General features: G+C 41.5%; 1 protein-coding gene across 1 annotated transcript in view; it reads left to right on the forward strand.

Annotated features, from left to right (window-relative positions):
* Positions 1 to 14849, forward strand: part of nherf1b (NHERF family PDZ scaffold protein 1b) — a 30279-nt gene extending 15430 nt beyond the window's left edge. Inside the window, exons 2-6 of the mRNA XM_083896054.1 lie at positions 4307 to 4477; positions 8827 to 8980; positions 11657 to 11700; positions 12803 to 12922; positions 13076 to 14849. Coding sequence (XP_083752180.1) covers positions 4307 to 4477; positions 8827 to 8980; positions 11657 to 11700; positions 12803 to 12922; positions 13076 to 13213 — 627 coding nt within the window. The 3' untranslated portion in view covers positions 13214 to 14849. The remainder of the gene's footprint in view (positions 1 to 4306; positions 4478 to 8826; positions 8981 to 11656; positions 11701 to 12802; positions 12923 to 13075) is intronic.
* The last annotated feature ends 6617 nt before the right edge of the window (positions 14850 to 21466 follow it).

The raw sequence follows: 21466 nt of genomic DNA on the forward strand, positions 1-21466 counted from the left end.
AGAGAGTGAAGCAGCAGGTGCAGTGGGAGGGGGGTTTTTTGTGTGTGAGAAAGACGTGAGAAGTGTGTTTTGAGAATATTAAAATGGGCCCTGCTTTTATGTCTCAAAGATTAGTATTCAAAGCAACTGCTCCATTTCCAGTTGCCAACAGCGTCTGTGCTGTGGAAACTAATCTCGTATATTTACTGGTTTAGAGAAGGTTTATCTTAACAAGTGAAGTTGACACAATAGGCTTTTGTCTGTGTGCAAAAAATATGATGTAATATTTTTTTACAAGAGGTTTCTCTTTATTTGACCTGTCCAGTGCGGTAACCACCCTCGATACCAAGTTAATCAACTTTAAGGTTTACTAGAAACTGTGAATCACAGTGGATTTTATCAGCAGTAATAATAATAGTGTTTTTATCATCATGACACACTGGGAGGCAGTCATATGCAGTAAGCATAGCACGAATCATTTAACCACTGATATTGCACTATAAAGGGAAGAGATGGGATGAAGTGTGTATATAATAGAAGCCTAACCTTCCAGCAAATATTTTAGTATTACTGGTGACTTGATATCATTAATAATAAAGCTTTTTTTGGACTGTTTGTTCATGGTGACGATAATTATTAGGTAATTAGTCATACTTTCATGTTTCATCCTGTCACCTCTCTTTATTATATGTATATTATTATATTTTTATTGACTTCACCGTCTTTTCCTCTTCACGGCAAAGAGAAGAGCACATTCTCGTCTAAACTTTCCCCTGTGGGATTTATTGTTTCTTCGCACTTCCTTTCAGCTTGTTTGTTTCATCTTAAGGTTGAGTGCAGATGTCGTGTCGTAGTTAATGTTTATGTAAGTGGGTTAATCTGTACGCTGTTTATCTTGCGGTCATGTTAGCTTGTGTATCAGAGTGGTTTGTTGATGCCCGGCTTTGTTTGTTAAACGTCAAACACTCTGATTCTCATCTTTCTTGGACGATGAGGGAAAATGTCTCCTTTATCAACGTTTGACAAACACTCTACACGCTCACCCATGACAGCATGCGTGTGTGTGCTCACGGTGTGTTTGTTTGTTTTTTTATTTTTTCATGTATGGATTTCTCTTTCATGTCAGCAAGTTGAACCAGTGCAGAGGGAAACATACTGAGGGAAGATGTGTCAACAGTTCCTGTTCAACACTTCCCTCCTCAAAGGGAAAGTCAATGTCACTGAGAGAGAGACAGAGAGAGCATGGGCATCTGAACACAGACCAACTTTTCACACAATAGTGAACAATGTGACTTTGACATAAACGTGATAAACTCAGAAAGAGTGAGATATCACTTTTCCATCACAGGAATCCCAATCAGGTTTTTATCACTAGCTGAGAACAAGGAGACTGAACTCCCCTAACATGAATTGTAGATAAAGTCATGTGAAACTGGGGCTGCAACACTGTTCCAGTTGGAACAAGGGCCTTTCTGCAAGGAGTTTGCATGTTCTCCCTGTGTGTGCATGGGTTTTCTCTGGGTTCTCGCACAGTCCAAAAACATGCAACATGGGGATTAAGTGAAAAGGACACTCAAAATTGGCCATGAGTGAGAGTCCCTGTGATGGACTGGCGAACTGTCCATGGTGCGACCCCGCCTGTCGCCCTATATCAGCTGAGATTGGCACGCTTTATCAAGGATAAAGCAGTAGAAAATGGATGGATGGATGGCTAGTTCTGTGATTTCAGCTTTTTTAAATGTGTCTATTATAATAATAATAACAATAGTATATTTGCAAGAGTGACATTTTTCACTATTTTCCACCATTTTCTGGACCAAACAACAAGGGGATTGAGAAAATGATCGCTAGGTTAGTCGATATTAGAAAACTATCAGTTGCAGAACTGAAATGTTAGTGAATGGTGTATCACATTCTAGTTCCATAACCAAAAGTATCTAGTGTTTGCACAGGAAATAATTTAGTCTGGATTGACCTTTCACATTATCACAGATGGCTTCAGGGTCTGGAAAATAGTTAAAGACAATTTAAGCTTTTTAAGTTACGCTGACTTTAGTCTAAGGCTTAATCTGCCAGAAACAAAAATGTTGTTGTCTTCTCAGTGATAATTAGAGAACACTGCTGTGTTTTTCAAGACTATTCAGTGCATCATTCATGTTTAGCCATGGGCCTCAGCTGATTGTTGTGAATGTTTTTTTTCTGAATGTGCAGCTCCATCTTAAACTGCTGGATCATCATCATAGTGTTGTTGGTTTTAATCAAGTAAAACGAGCAACGTGCAACAAAAGCACACATTTGTTAATCAGTGGGCTTGTGCGCGTTCAGCAGATTCCACAGATTTCCGACGTGCGTGGAGGATTCTTCTGGCCTCCTGTCCTCTCTCGACACAAACCCTCCTCTGTTGTTCCTACAGTGGCCGGAGCACCCAGAAGGTGACTTGATAAATTGAACAGAAAAACACAGTTTTGGTGTAATATTCTGCCATTAGACGGCTAAAACTTAACCAGTTAATTCCAGCCTTTCAGAAGAGGACACATCAGTAACTGAGACTTTTACTTTTAGTCTGAGTTGTTGTTTGCAGAAAGCTCTAAAACTTTTTTACCAGGAGGAAAAAAATTATTTACCAAGAAGCCGAAAGGTCTTATCACGAGAAAGTGTGTTCATCAGCAGGATAAATGTTCAGAACACACTCCTGAGGCTTTGCAGAGTTTTAATGGAATCTGTGAGAAAACAATGCTGGCAGCTAAACTGCCAATAATATCTAATGTTTTGTGTCTGGAGAAAAGTGTGTGTGTGTGCGTGCGTGCGTGCGTGTGTGTGTGTGTGTGTGTGTGTGTGTGTGTGTGTGTGTGTGTGTGTGTGTGTTTTTCTATACTTTCCATGATTTTGGTCTATTGCACTGAGTGTGTGATGTGTTTCTATATTATGTTATGTGTGGTGGCCACAGGTGCCAAACGTGGGGTGACACCCAGTCAATCACAGGGCTACATAGAGACTATTCACGCTCACATCTACGGTCAATTTAAATTGTCCAATATATTGGACTGTGGTAGGAAACCGGAGAACCCGGAGAAAACCAACACACACACACACACGGAGCAGATCATGCAAACTCCATGCAGAAAGGTCCTTGTTCCGACCAGGTCGCCAAACCCGGGTCTTCTTGTGTGCTAACCTATTCTCATCCCATTCCGTTTCATTCAAATTCCACTCTTGTAAGCAGTTTCACTGGAAATGGTCATGGTCATGCTTTCCATCTGCTCCTCCTGGATAATATCAGCCACCAAAGGTGAAAATAGTCTCTACTACTGAGAGAAAGAGAACAGTGGAGGATCGTGTGGGTGAGGTGTTAGTCTATAACAATGGACTCGCAATCACTCATTTTCTAGTGCCAGGTTGTGTATAAGAGAACATATTGAGTCAAGGCGCCTCAATTATTGTAATGTCACTGTTTAAACGTATTTAAATCAGTTGGGCTTCTGCCAGTGTTTTTATGGAGAAAGTGACTCAACGCTGACTTATTTATGGACATCGTTCATTGTCTGAGTGTCCACTTGACAGCGGGTGTGTACGGAGTGACGTGGAGGGAGGGTCAGGTCGGATTTGGTCACACTGACAAAGTTTAAAGTGACCAGCAGAGACTCCTGTGCTGTCCTGTATGTCGCTGTGATTTAACCTTCTTTGAAGCTCCCTCTGCTAAATTAAGAAACAACCTCATCCATACAGCGGAAGGGAGGTTCTGGGATTGCGCTGGAGTTTTTTCCTGGATGACAATACAGCTCTTACTCTTCCTGCCATCCCAGAATGAGACTGGACAGGACTGGGCGAGGGGACGTGATCAGAGGTCAACACCCACTATTCCATTGTCCTCGTTGGAGCCTAGAGTGACCAGGGCCTCGGACCACACCGGAAAACCGGTCCTTTCCTTTAAGGACCCTATACAGGCCCTTTCCCCAAATTCTTCGCACACCTTCCCAGCGGACCTCCAATCACATGCCTCAAAGGCTCGCTTCCTTCCTGGTGGTGAGCAGTCGGGAGTCACGTGGAGTCGAGCAGCAGCTCCACTTGTGATTGTTAAACAACACACGGCACAACACAACACCAGCATGCAGCAGCCACATGCATGTTCAACCTCGGCTTCATATTCATGGTTAACGACTCACAGGAGCTCTCGGTTATCTTTGTGCCTCTTGTTCTGCGTGAACAGACACCAATGGTGGAGGTATTTTTGTTTGTTTTTTTAAAATAGTGATGTTGTTGGTAACACGTGAATGTCACATACAGTGTTACTAACATACCCGTTTCCTCTTTGTGTGCTGTCTTTCAGGAGTCGTGCAGTGAACTGCGGCCGAGGCTCTGTGTCATCCAGAAAGGCTCTAATGGATACGGCTTCAACCTGCACAGTGAGCGGGCGCGGCCTGGCCAGTACATCAGAGCCGTGGATGAAGACTCTCCAGCGGAGAGGGCCGGCCTGCTGGCAAAGGACAGGATAGTACAGGTACTTTAATGCTGGTCGGTGCTGGAGCGTTGTGACTCCACACTGGGCTGTAAGTCGGCAATAGTCTTGTATAAAGTATGTAAAAGTGTAAAAGTACAAGTATCTTAAGCCTTCAGTATACTCGCCGTAGTGTGGGTTATACCGAGCCCATAGAAAGAGTGGTGTCCCAGAGGGAAAAGCCCTCCCGGTGATTCTAGTGGATTATGGGATGTTTGTCCAAATACGTGAAAACCCGAGAGACAGATAGTCATTTTGAGACCAACGTACGCGATGCGGAAAGTTGTTGTTTACTACTGTTGCTAGGCAGCGGACATTTATCGGCAGTACAAGTTGAATATTTTGGGTGTACGCCCCCTGCCATTGCGGCTAATACTGCAACAACCAATGCGCTGAACGTGCCCCCTATAAACGCATCCCCCCCCCCTACATACGTCCCTTTTAAAACCCTTTATTCAGGAAAGGGTTTTAAAAGGGTTCTCTTGATCAAAATGGTTCTTACTGGAACCATTAGTACTTTTAGAAGTGCAAGGATGGAGCCGCGGTAGCTCAGTGGTAGGGTGAGTTGTCTTTCATCTGGAAGGGCGTGGGTTCAATTCCTGGCTCTGCAAGTGTCCTTGAGCAAGACACTTAACCCCACGTTGCAGCATGCCATTGGGTGAAAGCTATAGTGTAAAGCAGCTCATCAAGACTAGAAAAGCTCTATATATAAATACAGAACCTTACCAACTCTTCTTGTTCTTCTTCTGATTTTATTTGGTAACGAGTAACAAACATAGTTAGAGGAAATGTAGTGTAAAAGTAAAAGTTATAGAAATATAACAAAGTCAATTACAGGTTGGTTGTTTTTTGGTCTGGAAATTTTAAATTGCATATTGTTAAACACATAATATGGGATTTCTTCATTAAAATATCTAAAGACAAGAACATTTTGTAGTAGTATACTTACATTAAACTGTTTCCAGCACTCTTTAAAGCCATAGAAATCTGTGTTTCTATCCATGCCTTTTAGTGACGTCATCCTCTTTGTTGTCTTCCTGTAGCTCAGGAAAGTGTTTCCTGTGGGAACACTGTCCTAGATGTTTTAGAGGTCTCCCCTGCTCCAACACACCTGATTCAAATGAACGGCTCGTTATCAGGCTGTTGTAGAGCTCGCTAATCAGCTGACTATTTGAGTCAGGTGTGCTGGAGCAGGACAGTGTTCCCACAGGCCCAGAGTCAGGAGAACCAAAGAAGACAACAATTCCCATGATCCCATGCTGCTTCTTGATATCGTCACACTTGGAGTTTTGTTATTGTTTTGATTGAGAGGCAGAAATCACATATTGTACCTATCATTTGCAGGTGTAAGGACTAAGGAAGTGAGCTGGGCCTAATTATTACATTATTTATTAAAGGTGCATTATGTAATAAATCTAAAGCAACTGGCCATAAAATCCTACTAATATGTCACAGAGACTCAGGAATGATGTTCATATAACAAACTGAACTCACCAACAACAACAGTGCAGCCAAAATATCTGCATTAAAAAAAAATCTTTTGCAGACTGCAAATCATGTTTATGTTTTGAAATCATGTTTTGGCATGTGGCGCCACCTACCGCCGTCTACCAATCATTGCAGTCAGTAGAGTCTCAGCTGCCGAGCAACCACGGGTTGCCAGTTACGTCAAAAAACGAAACCTAAAAACCTTTTGAATTTGACATTCTTACATATGGCACCTTTAAGTTATCATAATAAGCCAAAAATGTCCGTACGTATTGTGTATCCTGATTAGTCTGCCGCACTTCCGCTCACATTGTTCCCCGGGATAAAAATAGAGAAGAATGGTGTGACGTGTAACCATGCCTTCAACGACATTACGATGTATGAGAAAGCCTGCTGGATGTGAAAGGCGTCATCCATATTTAGTTGGCTTTGATTTGAAAATGGCAATTTTAAATATCATTTATCCACTTTATTTTGGCTCCAGCACCCCGAACAGCCCTCGAGAAGATAAAGCATTTGGAAATAAATGAATGAATGAATGAATGAATGAATGAATGAATGAATAATGATCTGCTGGGGTGATTCCTAAAGGGAGAAGCCCAAACAGAAGGAAGAAGAAGATTTGAAAATAAAAAGTTTTAAGTATCAGAGGAACATCTGTTTTTTTCCCATGGTTCAGTGTGTGGCCTGAAGACTGATGTGACTGAACCGTGAATGTGTGAGGTCTTAAGACCCAAATTGTGAACGTCACTGCCAGCACACTCACACTGGAATAATCAGCCTCTTAACTGATCTGCAAGTTTTTTTTACTCCTGTGTAGACTACTTTAAAGAGACATGTGTGTGTGTGTTTATCCTCTGAGATTTGTACAACATCAAATAACTAGAAAAGCACCCAGAGAGCGCAGACCTCCGCCAAGGAAGCGCAGTGCCTACAAAATAGCGATAAAAATAGTGATAGCGTCTACGGATCACACCCAAATTTTAATCACTTGTTCCTGGTCTTATTTTGGACATTTGATGAAGATTTCATCCAAATCAGTCCGTGCCTTTTCCAGTTATATTGCTAACAGACAAACAAACAAACTCCGGCGAAAACATATAAGGTCAATAATATACAGCATGCTGACATTTTCTAATCTAAATTAAGTATGGCTGCATAACACAATTCAACATACAGTATGTGCACGTAAACACCTAAAAAAAAATCCAAGTAAAAAATAAATAATAATACATTAAATAAAAATAATTAAGAGTTAGAGAAAACAAATTATCTTATTGGGAATAAATCTGCCTCCTGTGAAAAGTCCTTAGCTGACTTCGCTCGACCTATTTACACCACTGTATTTTTATATTGATATTTTCTCTGATGGTACTTGGTGTAAAAGGTTTTGAGAACGACTGAAGTAACACAATTTGCTCTTGGGGGCCCCCTACAGCTGGTAAACGTTATTGTAGTTCAGTCGTATGTGTCGTTTTTTCTGTCATCATGGTGCATCAAAACTTAAAAGTTCTATAGTACAGTTTAACAAGAAATAACATCTTAATATCGATACAGAACAACATCCACAATATTTTCAGCAATATGACTTTAAATGTATGTAGTTTTAAATGTTTAATGTGACATTTTACCACCCAGTGTGTGTGTATGACTGTGCTGGCAGATTAGACATTAAATCAGACTGGGACGAGGGCAGAGGGATTAAACCGCAGAACCTCAAATCAGTGGTACTTGTCAGGGGTTTCCAGCTCCCCCAGAGGGCCTCAGACAGCCACACCACCCACTGAGAGGCACAGCTTTGTGTGGAGCCAACCACCATTGTTACTACTATTACAGGCCGAGCAGCTATTGTCCAGCTTCCTCTTTGAGACTGGCTTAGATATGATGGTCCACCCTGTGTCCTAAACACATGTACACTCACCCACACAAACTCATACGACAGATATGAATCATTCCCTAGCTCCTTACACTGACCAGTAACTAATTCTACCCATAACCCTGAAATCAAGTCTTAAGCCATTTTAAGTTTTAAGGAAACTCGTGACTTACTGTTTACAGATGGATGGGCAATAATTTCAATGTTTTTTTCTTCAATATCAGTGCAATAGAGGTTCAATATATATTGAAAAACTTAAGTGTAACACAACAATAATTATCCATATCACCTGATATTAAACTTTTTCATCAAGATTGTCTAGCTCTTGTCCGCAGTGCCCCTTTATTTTTTTAAAGCAGGATCTTGACTATTTTCTGACATGAGGTATTAGTATTTCTTAGTATGTCAAGATATGAGAGTTAAGATTCATGTCCATCATTATTTACAAGACAGGCCAGGAATCTTTATTGGTGCAATTACCTGTACAATATCACTGTTTTATTAGTTATTTGATTGTGTAATGTCTTGTATGTATGTATGTACTTCAGGGTGTGGTTTAAGTAATAAACCTTTATAGGTTTCTCCTTTACTCATACCCTTTTCTCTCCATTGTTCTGTTATTTTTCAGATACAGTATTTATGTGAGTTAAAATGATTCCTGTAATAAAACAAATGAAATAATACTAAAATATAGACAGGGTGGATAATATATCAACAGTATAAATTAAACTGAGCACTCTATGAAGGTTCGTTTTCTGATTTGGTAGGTTAGAGTGTATGTGCATATATATACACACACAGGATTTCCTGTCTCAGAGCCTCGGGGCAGCAAAGTGATAATATTCAGAAAGAAATCCTGACAAGAATTTGAAAAACAACAAGAGAAAAAAAACGTTTGTTCGCTTCTCTGTGGGACCAAAAAATAGAAGTATTTCCACATGTGCCACAGGTTTAATAAAGCCTTTTTTTTTTCTTCCCTCCTCCTCAGGTGAACGGCGTGTCACTGGAGGGGAAGACGCACTCACAAGTGGTGGCTGCCATTAAAGCTGGAGGGAGTGAGGCTCGGCTGCTGGTGGTCGACCCTGACACTGACGCTTTTTTCAAGAAGTGCAGAGTGGCCCCCAACCTGGACCACCTGACTGGTGAGGAAACACACCGACCATAAACGTTTCACCACCGCTAAAGTTAGTGGTTAGACCCAGGATTTTTAAAACTGGGCGCACCTCTTACTTCAGTCCCGCGTTCAAACTCACTGACAAGTTAACAATTTTATGTCGCCAATGCACGGCTTAGCTTAATTTATTGTGTTCATCTTGGTCTCGTGTTCCCACCAATGCCAGTCAAACACATTTTCATCACAAACACGTCTCCACACATTGCCAGTTTACTGGCTCCGCGTGTCTCTTCTCCTTTATTCCCCTCTCCTTCTGTCTCTCACTACATCCTGCTTTCTTTCTCTGCCAAGACACACAGACAGACAGACAGGCAGACAGAGAGAGAGACAGACGGACAGAGCCAGCTTCCTGCCCCCACCTCTTGTCAATGTCCTGCAGAGAAAGTTAATCTTTTAGACATAAATAGATTGGATCAGACGGATTACACGTTGTTGTCTCATCCCCGTTAAAGTTTAGCGCCTAACAATGGGACGACACCTGCAAACCACGATTCATGCAGAATCCAATAGTCCGACAAAAACAAGGACAACTTAACAACTTTAGTCGTATCCTGTGGCCTTCACCAGCAGACGTGTTGACCTGAGTTTAACTTTTCCATTGGTCATACATCAGGTTTATAACTCCACCAACAGCTGAAGGCCAAGCTAAGACAGAAGATATACCAGGTATTTCCACCAGCTCCCTCCAGGGGGCGCCCTAATACAGCCTGATTGATAAGTTCATTGCCCAGCATCTAATCCTCTGGGCAGGTGGTGTGTGTGTGTGTGTGTGTGTGTGTGTGTGTGTGTGTGTGTGTGTGTGTGTGTGTGTGTGTGTGTGTGTGTGTGTGTGTGTGTGTGTGTGTGTGTGTGTGTGTGTGTGTGTGTGTGTGTGTGTGTCTTCAGGCAAAAAGTGTGGAGTGCACTCATGTAACCATGGCGCTGCCGGCTGTTGGCACGGCAACAGTCATTTTACAAGGGGAAACCCTGTGTTTCCAGGAAATATTCGAATAGAACACCACAAAAATGAATCTTAAAGGTGATTAATTAATTAAGGTTCGATTATGACAGTATAATCTGTTGAAAAGTACCGACTTTCTTCATCTACACAGTTTATATTCACTGTGCCTTAAAACAAGCCGTCTGAGCTTTATTATTATTGTTATGTCTTTCAACGAATTGTACATTTTTGCCCTTCAGCTTCAGCTTTTGATCTTTTTATTAAGGTTTTCTTCTGCTGATTATTGGATTACTTTCCATTTTATTGTTTTATGAGTTAAATCTGGACTGAAAACAGCCATTATAAAGGCTGTTTAGACATAATAGACAATATCTGCTCCATCACTGCTCTCCAGGTAAAGCATCAAGACCGCAAATACTGCAGTCACACTTTCCCTGACACCACTTTCTTTTTTTTGGACTCCCAAATCAAACTTCCACATGTGGTAAAGACAGAAAGTTGTCCATATCTGCCATATGTTCTTGATAGTATGAAACAAGAAATGTTAAACTACATTGACGTGGTTTTAGGTGAGTTTAAATCCACAAATATATCTTAAAAATGTCTTACATGGCACTTCTAGGAACAGTATTGGAGTAGTTGAAACTTCCACCAGTGTAGTTTGTGGTGTTAGTAACCAGAGAGAGATTCCAGTCAAGTGTTACCGGGGAAACTGCCTGCACTCCACATGCTGCCCACTCAGCGGGCACCTGCAGCCTACACTGACTCTGTGACTTCAAGACTAACACACACGAGAACACTCATAGACATAATGCATTCCCGAGCCTCTTGACCTTAGCCGCCACAAATAAATGCCTAATATTTAACACAAACGTAGGTTAAACTTGTAAAGCCTTAAAAGCTGTCACGATGTGCTCAAATGTCCTTGCTTTCTATAAAAAAAAATGTTGGTCTTCACAAAGATATACATACAGGTGCACACACACACACACACAGCACCTTTGTTTGGTTTCCTAGACACTGAGTCCAAGTGGCCTCTCAGGTTGGATCTGGAACTGAGTTAGGACCTGGAGAGGCTCCTCTCAGACACACACACACACACACACACACACACACACACACATTGCGGAGACAAGAGGTGGAGTCGAGCCTCAGATTAACTCTAAAGGACCAGCTGCTGTTTACTATATCAGCTCATTAAAAGCTATAAACACTTTTCGGGGGTGAGGAGGATCGCAGCGATGGAAGGTAAGGAAGGTGTCAAACATCTGTCGTGATGTCCGTGTGTCTGTCCGCAGCTTCTCCAACTCTCAAAAACACCGCTTCGTGTCAAGCGTGGGGTGAATAATCTGCAGGTCAATCTGCAGATATGCGATAGGTAGAAGGCCCCGTGGCTTCATCTCAGGAAGTGGAAGAGAGGACCAAGGGGAACACCATCTCAGAGAAGATGAACCACGCGTGAATAATAGATGAGCTGCTCATACCTGTGCTATGTAATAGAGTCTGTGTTGGTGGAATGAAAGGTGAGCTGCAGAAAGACCAGAGAGCAGCTCTCTGCTCTGATGATGCAGCACTGAAGGACTGTAGGTATCAGGACAGTTGAGACCAGAGAGACGTTAGTGCTGACGGTGCAAAGGAAGGCAGGTAGAGAGTTGTGTTGTGTGGACTGTGTGACTGATGCTTGTGTCATTTCCATGTCTACAGGTCCACTGCCGGAGCCTGTCGCTAATGGAGGAATGGAGGAGAAGGTAAGAGTCATCATCATCATCATCATCAGCGGCGAATAACAACGCCTGTCGTGCTACGATTTGGATTTGAAATCGGCTTTCTGCAAAATCCAGAAGAGGGATTTGCTCTTTGAAGTGTGTGAAGAGCAGTCGGTCTCCCGCAGCGACCACTTCCCTCTTCACTGAAGGAGCCGCTCTCTTCCTGGCAGAGAGAGAAGAAACAATAATAGTTCACTTTGAATGCTCTGCAGCTCCCTGTGTCACACTAACTGTGACCCCGGCAGGGTCAAGGTCAAGCAAGTAACATGCTGACTTCTTTTTTCTTTTTTTTTTTTACTCCATAAAAGAAGTGAGAGGCTGGTGGAGTGAGTTCTTAATCACATGAGACGTGTACTGAACACACTTTCCTGTGATTGTTTGAGTGTTCATTGTACACTGGGCTGGCTGAAAACCTCGCCCAGCCAGTACTCCATTAACTCTGAATTATTAGAAAAGGTTTGACCAAGAGTATGTGCAAAATAATTATTGTTAGTAACTCCTCACAGAAAAGCCCTTGTTCAAACCAGGATCTGAACTAGTGACCTTATGATTTGATGGGTTCTTAAAACCCGAGTTTCTCATCACTTTTACGTGACGCACTTGTTGTGCAATGCTGTTTTTGTGACCCGTTCTCCAAATGTGTTATTTCAGAAAACTCACAGGACTGATAGCAGAACTGAACAGTCAAAAACAAACTTCTTTAAAGCTTAACTTTGAGACTGCATACGGCTCCTGAAGAGAGAAAAACAATTCAAATCCAAGGTTGCCTCCCTGTGGAGGATTCTGGTACTGCATCAAGTCTGGAAAAAAGGATGAAAGCTTCTTCCATCCATCTTCTACCGCTTTATCCTCCACATTTATAGTCAATAGAGTGTCCAATTTACCTAGTCCCCATATTGCATGTTTTTGGACCATGGGAGTAAATCCTTGCATAAAGGCCCTTGTTCCAAATGGGTCACAAACCTTCTTGCTTCTTGACCACTACACCGACCGTGTTGCCCATGAGAGTTTCTGCACTGCTCTAATGTTTCCTCTTTGCTGCCTAAAACATCTGTCCATGCATGTCTTGTTTTCCCCCCTGCAGGTGAACGGTCGACAGGCCAAAGAGGCAGCGAGAGACTCCAAGCTGTCAATCAGTCCTTCTCCGTCCAGCGCCTCCTCCAACGCCTCGCTCACAACCCCGCCCACAAACACCCCACCTGAGGTACGTGACAGCACAGTCTGCAGCATGACTGTCTTTTGCAATGTCAATAAACGCACACACACAAGGTGCATCATGGTTTTTTTCCGTCTTTCTTTCTTTCTTTCTTTCTTTCTTTCTTTCTTTCTTTCTTTCTTTCTCTCTTTCTCTCTCCAGGGTTTTATGCCAGACGCCATCCCAGCTCTGAACCTGTCTCTGCAGCAGGTCAAAGAGCTCGCTCACCAGAAACGCTCCAACAAGAGAGCCCCGCCCATGGACTGGACCAAGAAAAATGAACTCTTCAGCAACCTATAGGGCACTTCCACACATACACACACATACAGTATATACACAGATATTTTTTTTTTTTTTTTATCATAGTGATTCTTAAAACAAAAGAGATATTTTTATTATAATGACATTAAAATAGCAGTTTAACTACTGGCAGCAAAAAAAAAAAAAAGACGCCTTTTTTGTAAAATACTCTTCTATTCTTCTTATGACGGCTCGTGTTATCATAATCCACATATTATACATATATAATGTGCTACAGTGAAAGATTTATATGCCAATGAGTGTGAACTGGACCATGTGGACGATGTGTATGAATGTGTGCATATTATAGCTATTTATGCCCTGTCACTATGTGGGCATGTCTACACACACACACACACACACACACACGTTTACGCAGTGATTTCCATTTCATATGGACGGCCTAAACAAAGTGTTATCCCTAACCAGTTAGTGCCTAACCTTAACCTTATACTAACCACAACTCAAGTCTTAGCCCCTAAACTTAACCACTATGTCAGAAATGACATATTCAGCCTCCATTAGGACCAGGTCTTGGTCTCCATGAGGACTACTGGTCCTGACAAGGTCAGGTTTTATGCCAGAAAAGGTCAAAAAAAACTCTGATCCCTGTGTAATGCCTGTGGAAATGAGGAGCATTTGATCATATTTAAATAAGCGTCGCTCCCTTATATTAAAGCTGCTGTACGTAAGATTGTTCATGCGTTATTCATGAGTTTTAATGCCAGTGAATAAACAGATAAACAGATAGTGACTTAAACAAAAAAAAACATACGCAACCTTCTTCATTCCCTACAAAGGCCTATGTAGCTGATTTGGAGATTGGTCGGAAATCTAAAGGATGTGATGTTGTGCGGCTCCAGTATGCCTCGGGTAAAACTGGCAGCTGAATTACGGAGACGCTTACCGAAGCAGTGAGTAGCTAGTAGGATAAAAGGAAGTGTAGTTTGCGTAACAAACGCATGAAAAGAAAAAGAAGATGGAGACTTCAGGGAAGTGACCGATGCCGATCAGAAACTAGTGTTGGTTTCGTGACCCGAGTGAAATACTGCAGTGCAGTTACAGCCACACAACTGTTGCTTTGGAACTAAAGTTTAGCCCCTTTACAGGTAGAACCCTAAGCCTGGACACCTATTAAAGCGCCGTGTTCATTTTGTATCAAACCAGCCTGACAATCACTTTAGAGCTGAAACATCAGACTCAGAGTGGAAACACACTGAACGTTATTTTACCCGAATTCCCCAAGATGAAACGTGTTTCTGTTTTTGATTTATTTGGGTAAGTATTCACTGAAGGCTTTAAACTGGAAAGAACTGTATATTAAAGTCGGTTATTTTACAACGCATGTATATATCTCATACCATGAAGTTTTCCTCTTATTGAGCTATGATTTTTATGATTTAGTGAAACACCATCTTTTGAATAAATGTGAACTCCAGTTAATTCTAAGTAACTTATACCATCCTCTGAATGGCTGTTCAGTACACGTGTGTTTAGCACAGATTTCTATTGCTCCTGCGAGAGAATTTACACTTACATTTCAATTGATGTCTTAAAAAAAGAAAAATGGTGTGATTTCTTTTCTTGGTTTTTTTTTATTATTTCTATGCCTGTGCTTCACTAGATTTTATGTATTTGTCCAATTTTGAGAAAAGTGAAATTAAATGATTGAACAACATGAAGAGGGTTTTTTTTTAAAATATAGCTTGTGTAAGTGATTTCTATCGGTCATTGCAACCACAACAACACTATCCTGTGGTGTTCAGTTGAAAATTAACATCATGGAGATTTAAGTAAGTCACACGTTGAAAGGGTAAGTGTAAGGATTAGCGCCATCTAATGGTGAGACTGCAGATTACAGAGACCTCTGCTCGCCGCCTTTTCCTGTAACAGAAGAGGAAACTACAGTGCACAAACTCAAGAGAATGTCATTCTTTTTTTTGTGCTAGTGATTGATTTGTTTGTTTGGGTTGGTGCAGGATCATTGTGGTGCAAGATGGCCTCTATAAAGCATGACATTTGTGCATAGTGCATATAAAAGTCTTACTGCAAGGCCAACACCAAATAATTTTTCATTCTAAAGCAATTACACACTTTATCAAACATATTTTTGGGTGTATTAGTTTGCCGACAATAAACCCACTTCAGTAGCAGTTTTTCTCAAACTTTTTTTGACAAATAATTGCAACAAGAGCAATTTTGTGCATAACATAACACTTGTGACAACCTCTATTGCTATTTTTGTAACAGTAATATTAGTAGTAGTAGTAGTATCTTAATATGTAAACCATATTAAGGCATTTCTATCTGCTTGATAAATGAATCACAACTTAATTTTATGCACAAAACAAAACAAGACTTAAAATTAAAACAAGCAGTTGACCAAAAGGACATGGTCACACTAAACATTAGTGAAAATACATATGATTTGCTGTTGTTTTAAATCATTTTAATGTGCTTTTATTGTGGTTAAGGTCTTGTCCATCCATCCATCACCTACCGCTTTATCCTCCACACGAGGGTCGTGGGGGGTCAAACTCAGCTGACATAGGGTGAAAGACAGACACAGATCACAGACGCAAACTTTACCCAATCCCCATATTGCATATTTTTGGACTTTGGAAGGAAACCTGGGGAAAACCCACACACACACGGGGGAGAACGTGCAACAAACTAACCATGTGGCCCTCTCTTGTATTATAGTGTCTTATAGTGGATTTAATATAATCTCAACTGATACCTGTTTGCATTAAAGCAGCTACATATCACCAGTGTATGGTATGACACTTTCTGATGGCTGGGCTGTGATGAATCGAGTGACACACTCGACTCTGCTTCCTCCTCACTTTATAGAGGTCAATAGCATCTTTCAGCTCATCGTTTTTGCTTCATTCTCACTGCTCTCAGAGTTATTTTCAGTGTCTGTGGGCAGTGGATGCATGTGTGCAGAAGCAGCCGTGTCACAAGGTAGTATTAGAAACAGATTTCTTTCAAATTTGGGTCAAATTTGTCAATTTGTGTATTTTATTTCAGAAGGTGACGCAGGAATCATTTAGAGTTAAGAGGTTTGTTCACTATCGTGCACGCAAACCTGCTTTTCCCTTGTCCACGTTCTCTCTGTAAATTAAACGTAAACCCTCCGTTCTGACCTTTACAGACCTATAATTTCTGAACTTTCATCAGATCTCTCAGTCTGTTGATTATGTCGCGTTTGCAGGACTCATCATTGCAGGAAGACGAGCAGGAGAGCTGTTATTTTTTTGTGTGAGCTCCTGTCCTCTGTGCCCGACGTGTCACTCTGTCTCCAGCAGCTGTCTCTCACTAATGACCTCAACCTTTCTGCTCCTCCACTCTCCTTCTGGCTCTGCCATCATTATCACCGTTCACTGTCACACTCTGTCCTGCTCGCCCTCCGTCTCTGCAGGATAATTATCCTAATCTGACTTAATGACAGTGACGTACATCAGAGTGAAATGAGGACAGCGGGGCAAAAGATAACGGTAATGGTGATGATGAGAAGGACGTTCTAATGTTGCTGTTGATCTTTGTGTAGACACAAAAACAGTTTGATTGTTTGGGATGGTGCATGTAAGGACAGGATGGCCACCAATTCAAACACTGTGTGTGTGCAGGTTTTCTCCAGGTAAACCCTGGCTTCCTCCCACAGTCCAAAAACATACAGTTTGGGTGTTTAGCTTCATTGGGCGCTCTAAATTGATCCTAGGAGTGAGCGTGAGAGTTTGGGTTAATTCCAATTCCTTGCTTAACCCTCAATCTCAAAAATGCGCTCTCCCGCTAGTGCAAGTGCTGTCCCGATTCTCAGAAAAATTAAGTTGAGGGTCAAGTTTAAGGTCTGTATCGCCCTCAATATTGAGATTTTCCGAGACCCAGAATGCAATGCGTGTTTTCACATAAAAAAGATGGCGCTGAAAGCAGCGAAACGAGTACGCTACAAATTAAGTATTTTCTTTGTTAATAGAGATATAAAAAGTATGAAAACCATTGTATTATCTTAGTTAAGGCCCATATTATGGATTATTTACGTCATTGTTGCGTAACATTTATTTTTATTTTACGATCTTTTGTCAATAGCCGGCGGGTGCGGGACAAGCGATCGTTTGCTATGGTTTACTTTTCAATAAGCCGTGGTGTGTGGTAACTGTCAGCTGAATATGTCCGTGGTTGTGGTATTTGTATGAGTATCATCTTATAACTAACTGACAACCTAATAACTTGACTGACAAACGGATCGTAATAAATAATCGTGACGTAAATGTGTTCTTCTTCTTCTTTTTTGGAGTTGACAGACTGGACGCAGCTTTCGCGTTATTTACATTTACATTTACATTTACATTTAGGGCATTTGGCAGACGCTTTTGTCCAAAGCGACTTACAATAAGTACATTTGTCACAAGAAAGGAACTTTCCTATGATACAAGTGCTGAAGGTAGGAACATATTAGTACTTTAGGTTAGTGCTATGTAGGGTCGAGGTGAAGTCTGAACAAGTGAGTCTTGAGTCTTTTGCGAAAGATGGCGAGTGAATCTGCTGTCCTGACGATGGTCGGAAGTTCGTTCCACCACTGAGGTGCCAGAGCAGAAAAGAGTCGGGACTTCGTTGAGCGGCCTTTGTTTGCTCTCAGGCGTTATTCTGCCCCCTACAGTCTGAAGACGTATCTGCATTTAAGGGGTGTCCCATTTCTAAGTGACAAAATAAACCTCAACATTTGGTTTTGAGGGCCAGTTAAGATTAAGGGTTGAGCTTGAGGGTTAAGATAGGAATTGGAGTTGGCCCTAAGTCTCTAATGCAACAAATAGAATAAGGCCTTCTAGCTCTTTGTTACATATAAATCCAAAAAGACTTGGATGTAACCCTGTTTTCTGCTCATTTTCTGTGCAAACATTAAACACATGGGCCGTGAAACATCACCGAACCGACTGAGGACACAACGAATACATTACTTGCCTCCTCTTTCCCTGCATGAGCCCACTGAACCGCGAGAAAGGCGACGACGCCACGAAGGAAGACAGGGGGAACTGTGACGTTGATAATTAAGATGATGAAGGGCAGGTGCAGGGTGTGCTGTGGATCTTCACAGCTTAGGTGCAAAACACGGCTGGTTGCTGTGCAACCCTGTCCACCAGGGGGTCCTTGTAAGGCCTGGAGCAGGGTTGAGACAAGGGGTTGACACAACTCTACCTTCAAACTCTGCAGTATGCTAAAAATAGACAAAGAGCATATGTGTGTGTGCATGTGTGTTGTTATATGCACAGGGATTCAAAAACTGAGATTTCATAGAATAAGTGACAACAAGTGTGTGAAGAGAGATGGAAAAGCAGATGATTTTGAGGGGAAAAGTAAAAAAGTGACACACATCAGTGACTGAAAGCAAAGTGTGAAGCACTAGCTGAGTGGTACATAAGGCTGCTGTAATATGATCCTCTTTCTGTCCGTCCTCTCTGAGAAAGCTTCATCCCCTTCTGCCTTACTTTCCTCATGCACACACACACACACACACACACACACACACACACACACACACACACACACACACTCATACACACCATCTCCTTTTATAAAAATACCCAAGGACAATCCTCACTATTAATAGGAAGTGTTGTCAACTGGCTCTGGAGAAATGGGACCTTCTGTTCGGCTAACTATTTTTGCGGTCCCTTTGTGTCCGCGACCCTTTTACGCTGTCAATCACGTCAACTTTCCAGACTATCACGGACAATATAAACATGTTACATACCCCCAAAAAAAACATAAACATAATGATTTTTAAAGAAGACGAAAAAGTCAGTCTTGCCAGTGGTTCTCAAACTTCTTCTCACCAAGCACCACCTGAGACAATATTGAGCTCTTGCAGTAACACCATAATCACCAACATTTAAATACAGTGGTGTAAATACACTACCATTCAAAAGTTTGGGGTCACTTAGAAATGTCCTTATTTTTTAAGGAAAAGCTCTTTTTTTTCAATGAATAAAACATTAATTGAATCAGAAATACACTCTGTACATTGTTAATGCGGTAAAATGCGGTATTCCAGCTGCAAACGTCTGGTTTTTAATGGAACATGTACATAGGTGTATAGAGGCCCATTTCCAGCAACCATCTCTCCAGTGTTCTAATGATACACTGTGTTTGCTAATTGCGTTAGAAGGCTATTGGATGATTAGAAAACCTTTGAAAACCCTTGTGCAATGATGTTAGCACAGCTGAAAACAGTTTTGCTGGTTCTTTGACGAAAGGGCAAAATTATTATTTTGAATAAAAATCCTTATTTCTAACCTTGTCAATGTCTTGACTATATTTTATATTCATTTAGCAACTCTTTTGATGAATGAAGTGTGCGTTTTAATGGAAAAACACAAACAAATTGCACAGGAGACCCCAAACTTTTGAACGGTAGTGTATACTCTGTGTTTCTGATTCTCCTCGAAGTACCACAAGTCAAAGCTTGCGTACCACTGGTGGTCCACGTACCGCCGTTTCAGAACCATACTCAATCTCTTGCCATGTTTCATTTCTTTAAAGTCCACACTCTGAGTGTCAGCCATGAACTAACTGCCACAGAGCATCGTTCCAGAGCAGCAGGGATAGACCGTTATATCATATTTACTTGACTCCTCTTTCAGCGTCCGGCTCTTTCGGGTTGCAGCGCTGGAGCATTAATGGAGCTCCACGCATACTGCACATGATTTATCGGCCCTGAGGTCGACCATCCTGACTTCCGCGATCCCCCCACCCCCCAACTGCTGCAGTTTGCCTGCATGTACAGTAAATGAAGTGCAATTCGAGCCTGAACACCTTGGATAAGAATTAGTGACAACACACCGGTTTTTTAGGAAGGACATACTCTCTGTGGAAATTGCTTATGTTTTTTGGAGGATTTTTTTTTTTATGTTAGATGATAAATAACATGGCTGGGATTTAAATACTTTAAATGCAGGGACTGGAAGGGTCAAACATGTTTTATTGCTCATGTTTCCAAAGCAATCTTCACAAATTATATTACTAAAAAGACTATTTCATTTGATTTAGAGAAAATTATTTATTTTGGCAGTTGTAACCCGGCACCATGTTAAGGTTTTGCAACAATAAAAAAATCACAGAGGTCACCTGCAACCGGGCTCCTATTGGACGACACCAGCTGTCAACACCCTACAGTTTCCACTCAGATGTGTCATAATTTATGGTCTATTTTCTTCTACAGAGCGACCATGTGCTACAAGTGTTATCCAAGAGGACCTGGAACTATAGTGACTCCTCAGGAAATGCTCATGACTTTATAAATCAAGTTGTTTTTGTTGTTGTTGTTGTTGTTCAATATATTCATATTGCCTGAACCAGAATACTATATCCACCTTTTATATTATGGTCTGTGGCTGTGACAAGCTGCTGTTTTGTTTTCGTGGGGGAAACAACAAAAACAAACACCCCCCGTATAGTCTCACAACCCACTTCAACACCTGGTAGAAAGCTTGAAATATGTTAATTATATGAAATAAGCATCGGTCACACCTGCTCTCTCTGTCTCTCTCTGAGTGTGTAAGTGTGTGTGTGTACTTCTATATCTATCTTTGTGAAGTCCAAAAACGTACAAACCTATCTTTGTGGGGACATTTAGTCTGAACGTTAAAAGTGCTTTTTCAGGGTCAAGACCTGGTTTCAGTTTTAGGGTTCGCATTGGGTTTAGGTTAGGGTTAGGGTTAAGGGTTAAGGGAAGGCACTTAGTTGTGATGGTTGAGAAAGGGAAAGCTGGAGAATGCATTATGTCAATGATGTGTCCTCACTGAGATATAAAAATAAGTGTGTGTGTGTGTGCGTGTGAATGCATGCATGCGTGTGTGTGTGTGTGTTTTGTAACCCAGGAATAGGGCTTGGGTTGGGACAGCACTTAAAGCTTAGCACCATTCCAGCTAAACACCTGTTATACACACACACACACACACACCTGTCTGGTGCATGCCATATACTGTGTCTGTCTCACAGTCTGTCTTTCTGTCTCACACCCTCACTTGAACATACTGTGACATACTCAGAAACGTTGACACTTGTGTCTGCAAGGTCACATTTCTATATCCTCTCACACGTGGGCTACACTTGTTTTTGGGGACTGCAGCCTCCGTCGGAAGCTGCCAGAAGCTTTAAGAGCTTCTTTCTGATTTAAGTACTGTACGTCCACTGTACCTACATCTTTCTCCTTGTCACTTCATACAAACAGCTGAAATAAATGGCACCGCC

This window comes from Microchirus variegatus (assembly GCF_963457635.1).
Source record: "Microchirus variegatus genome assembly, chromosome: 10".
Taxonomy (NCBI): domain Eukaryota; kingdom Metazoa; phylum Chordata; class Actinopteri; order Pleuronectiformes; family Soleidae; genus Microchirus; species Microchirus variegatus.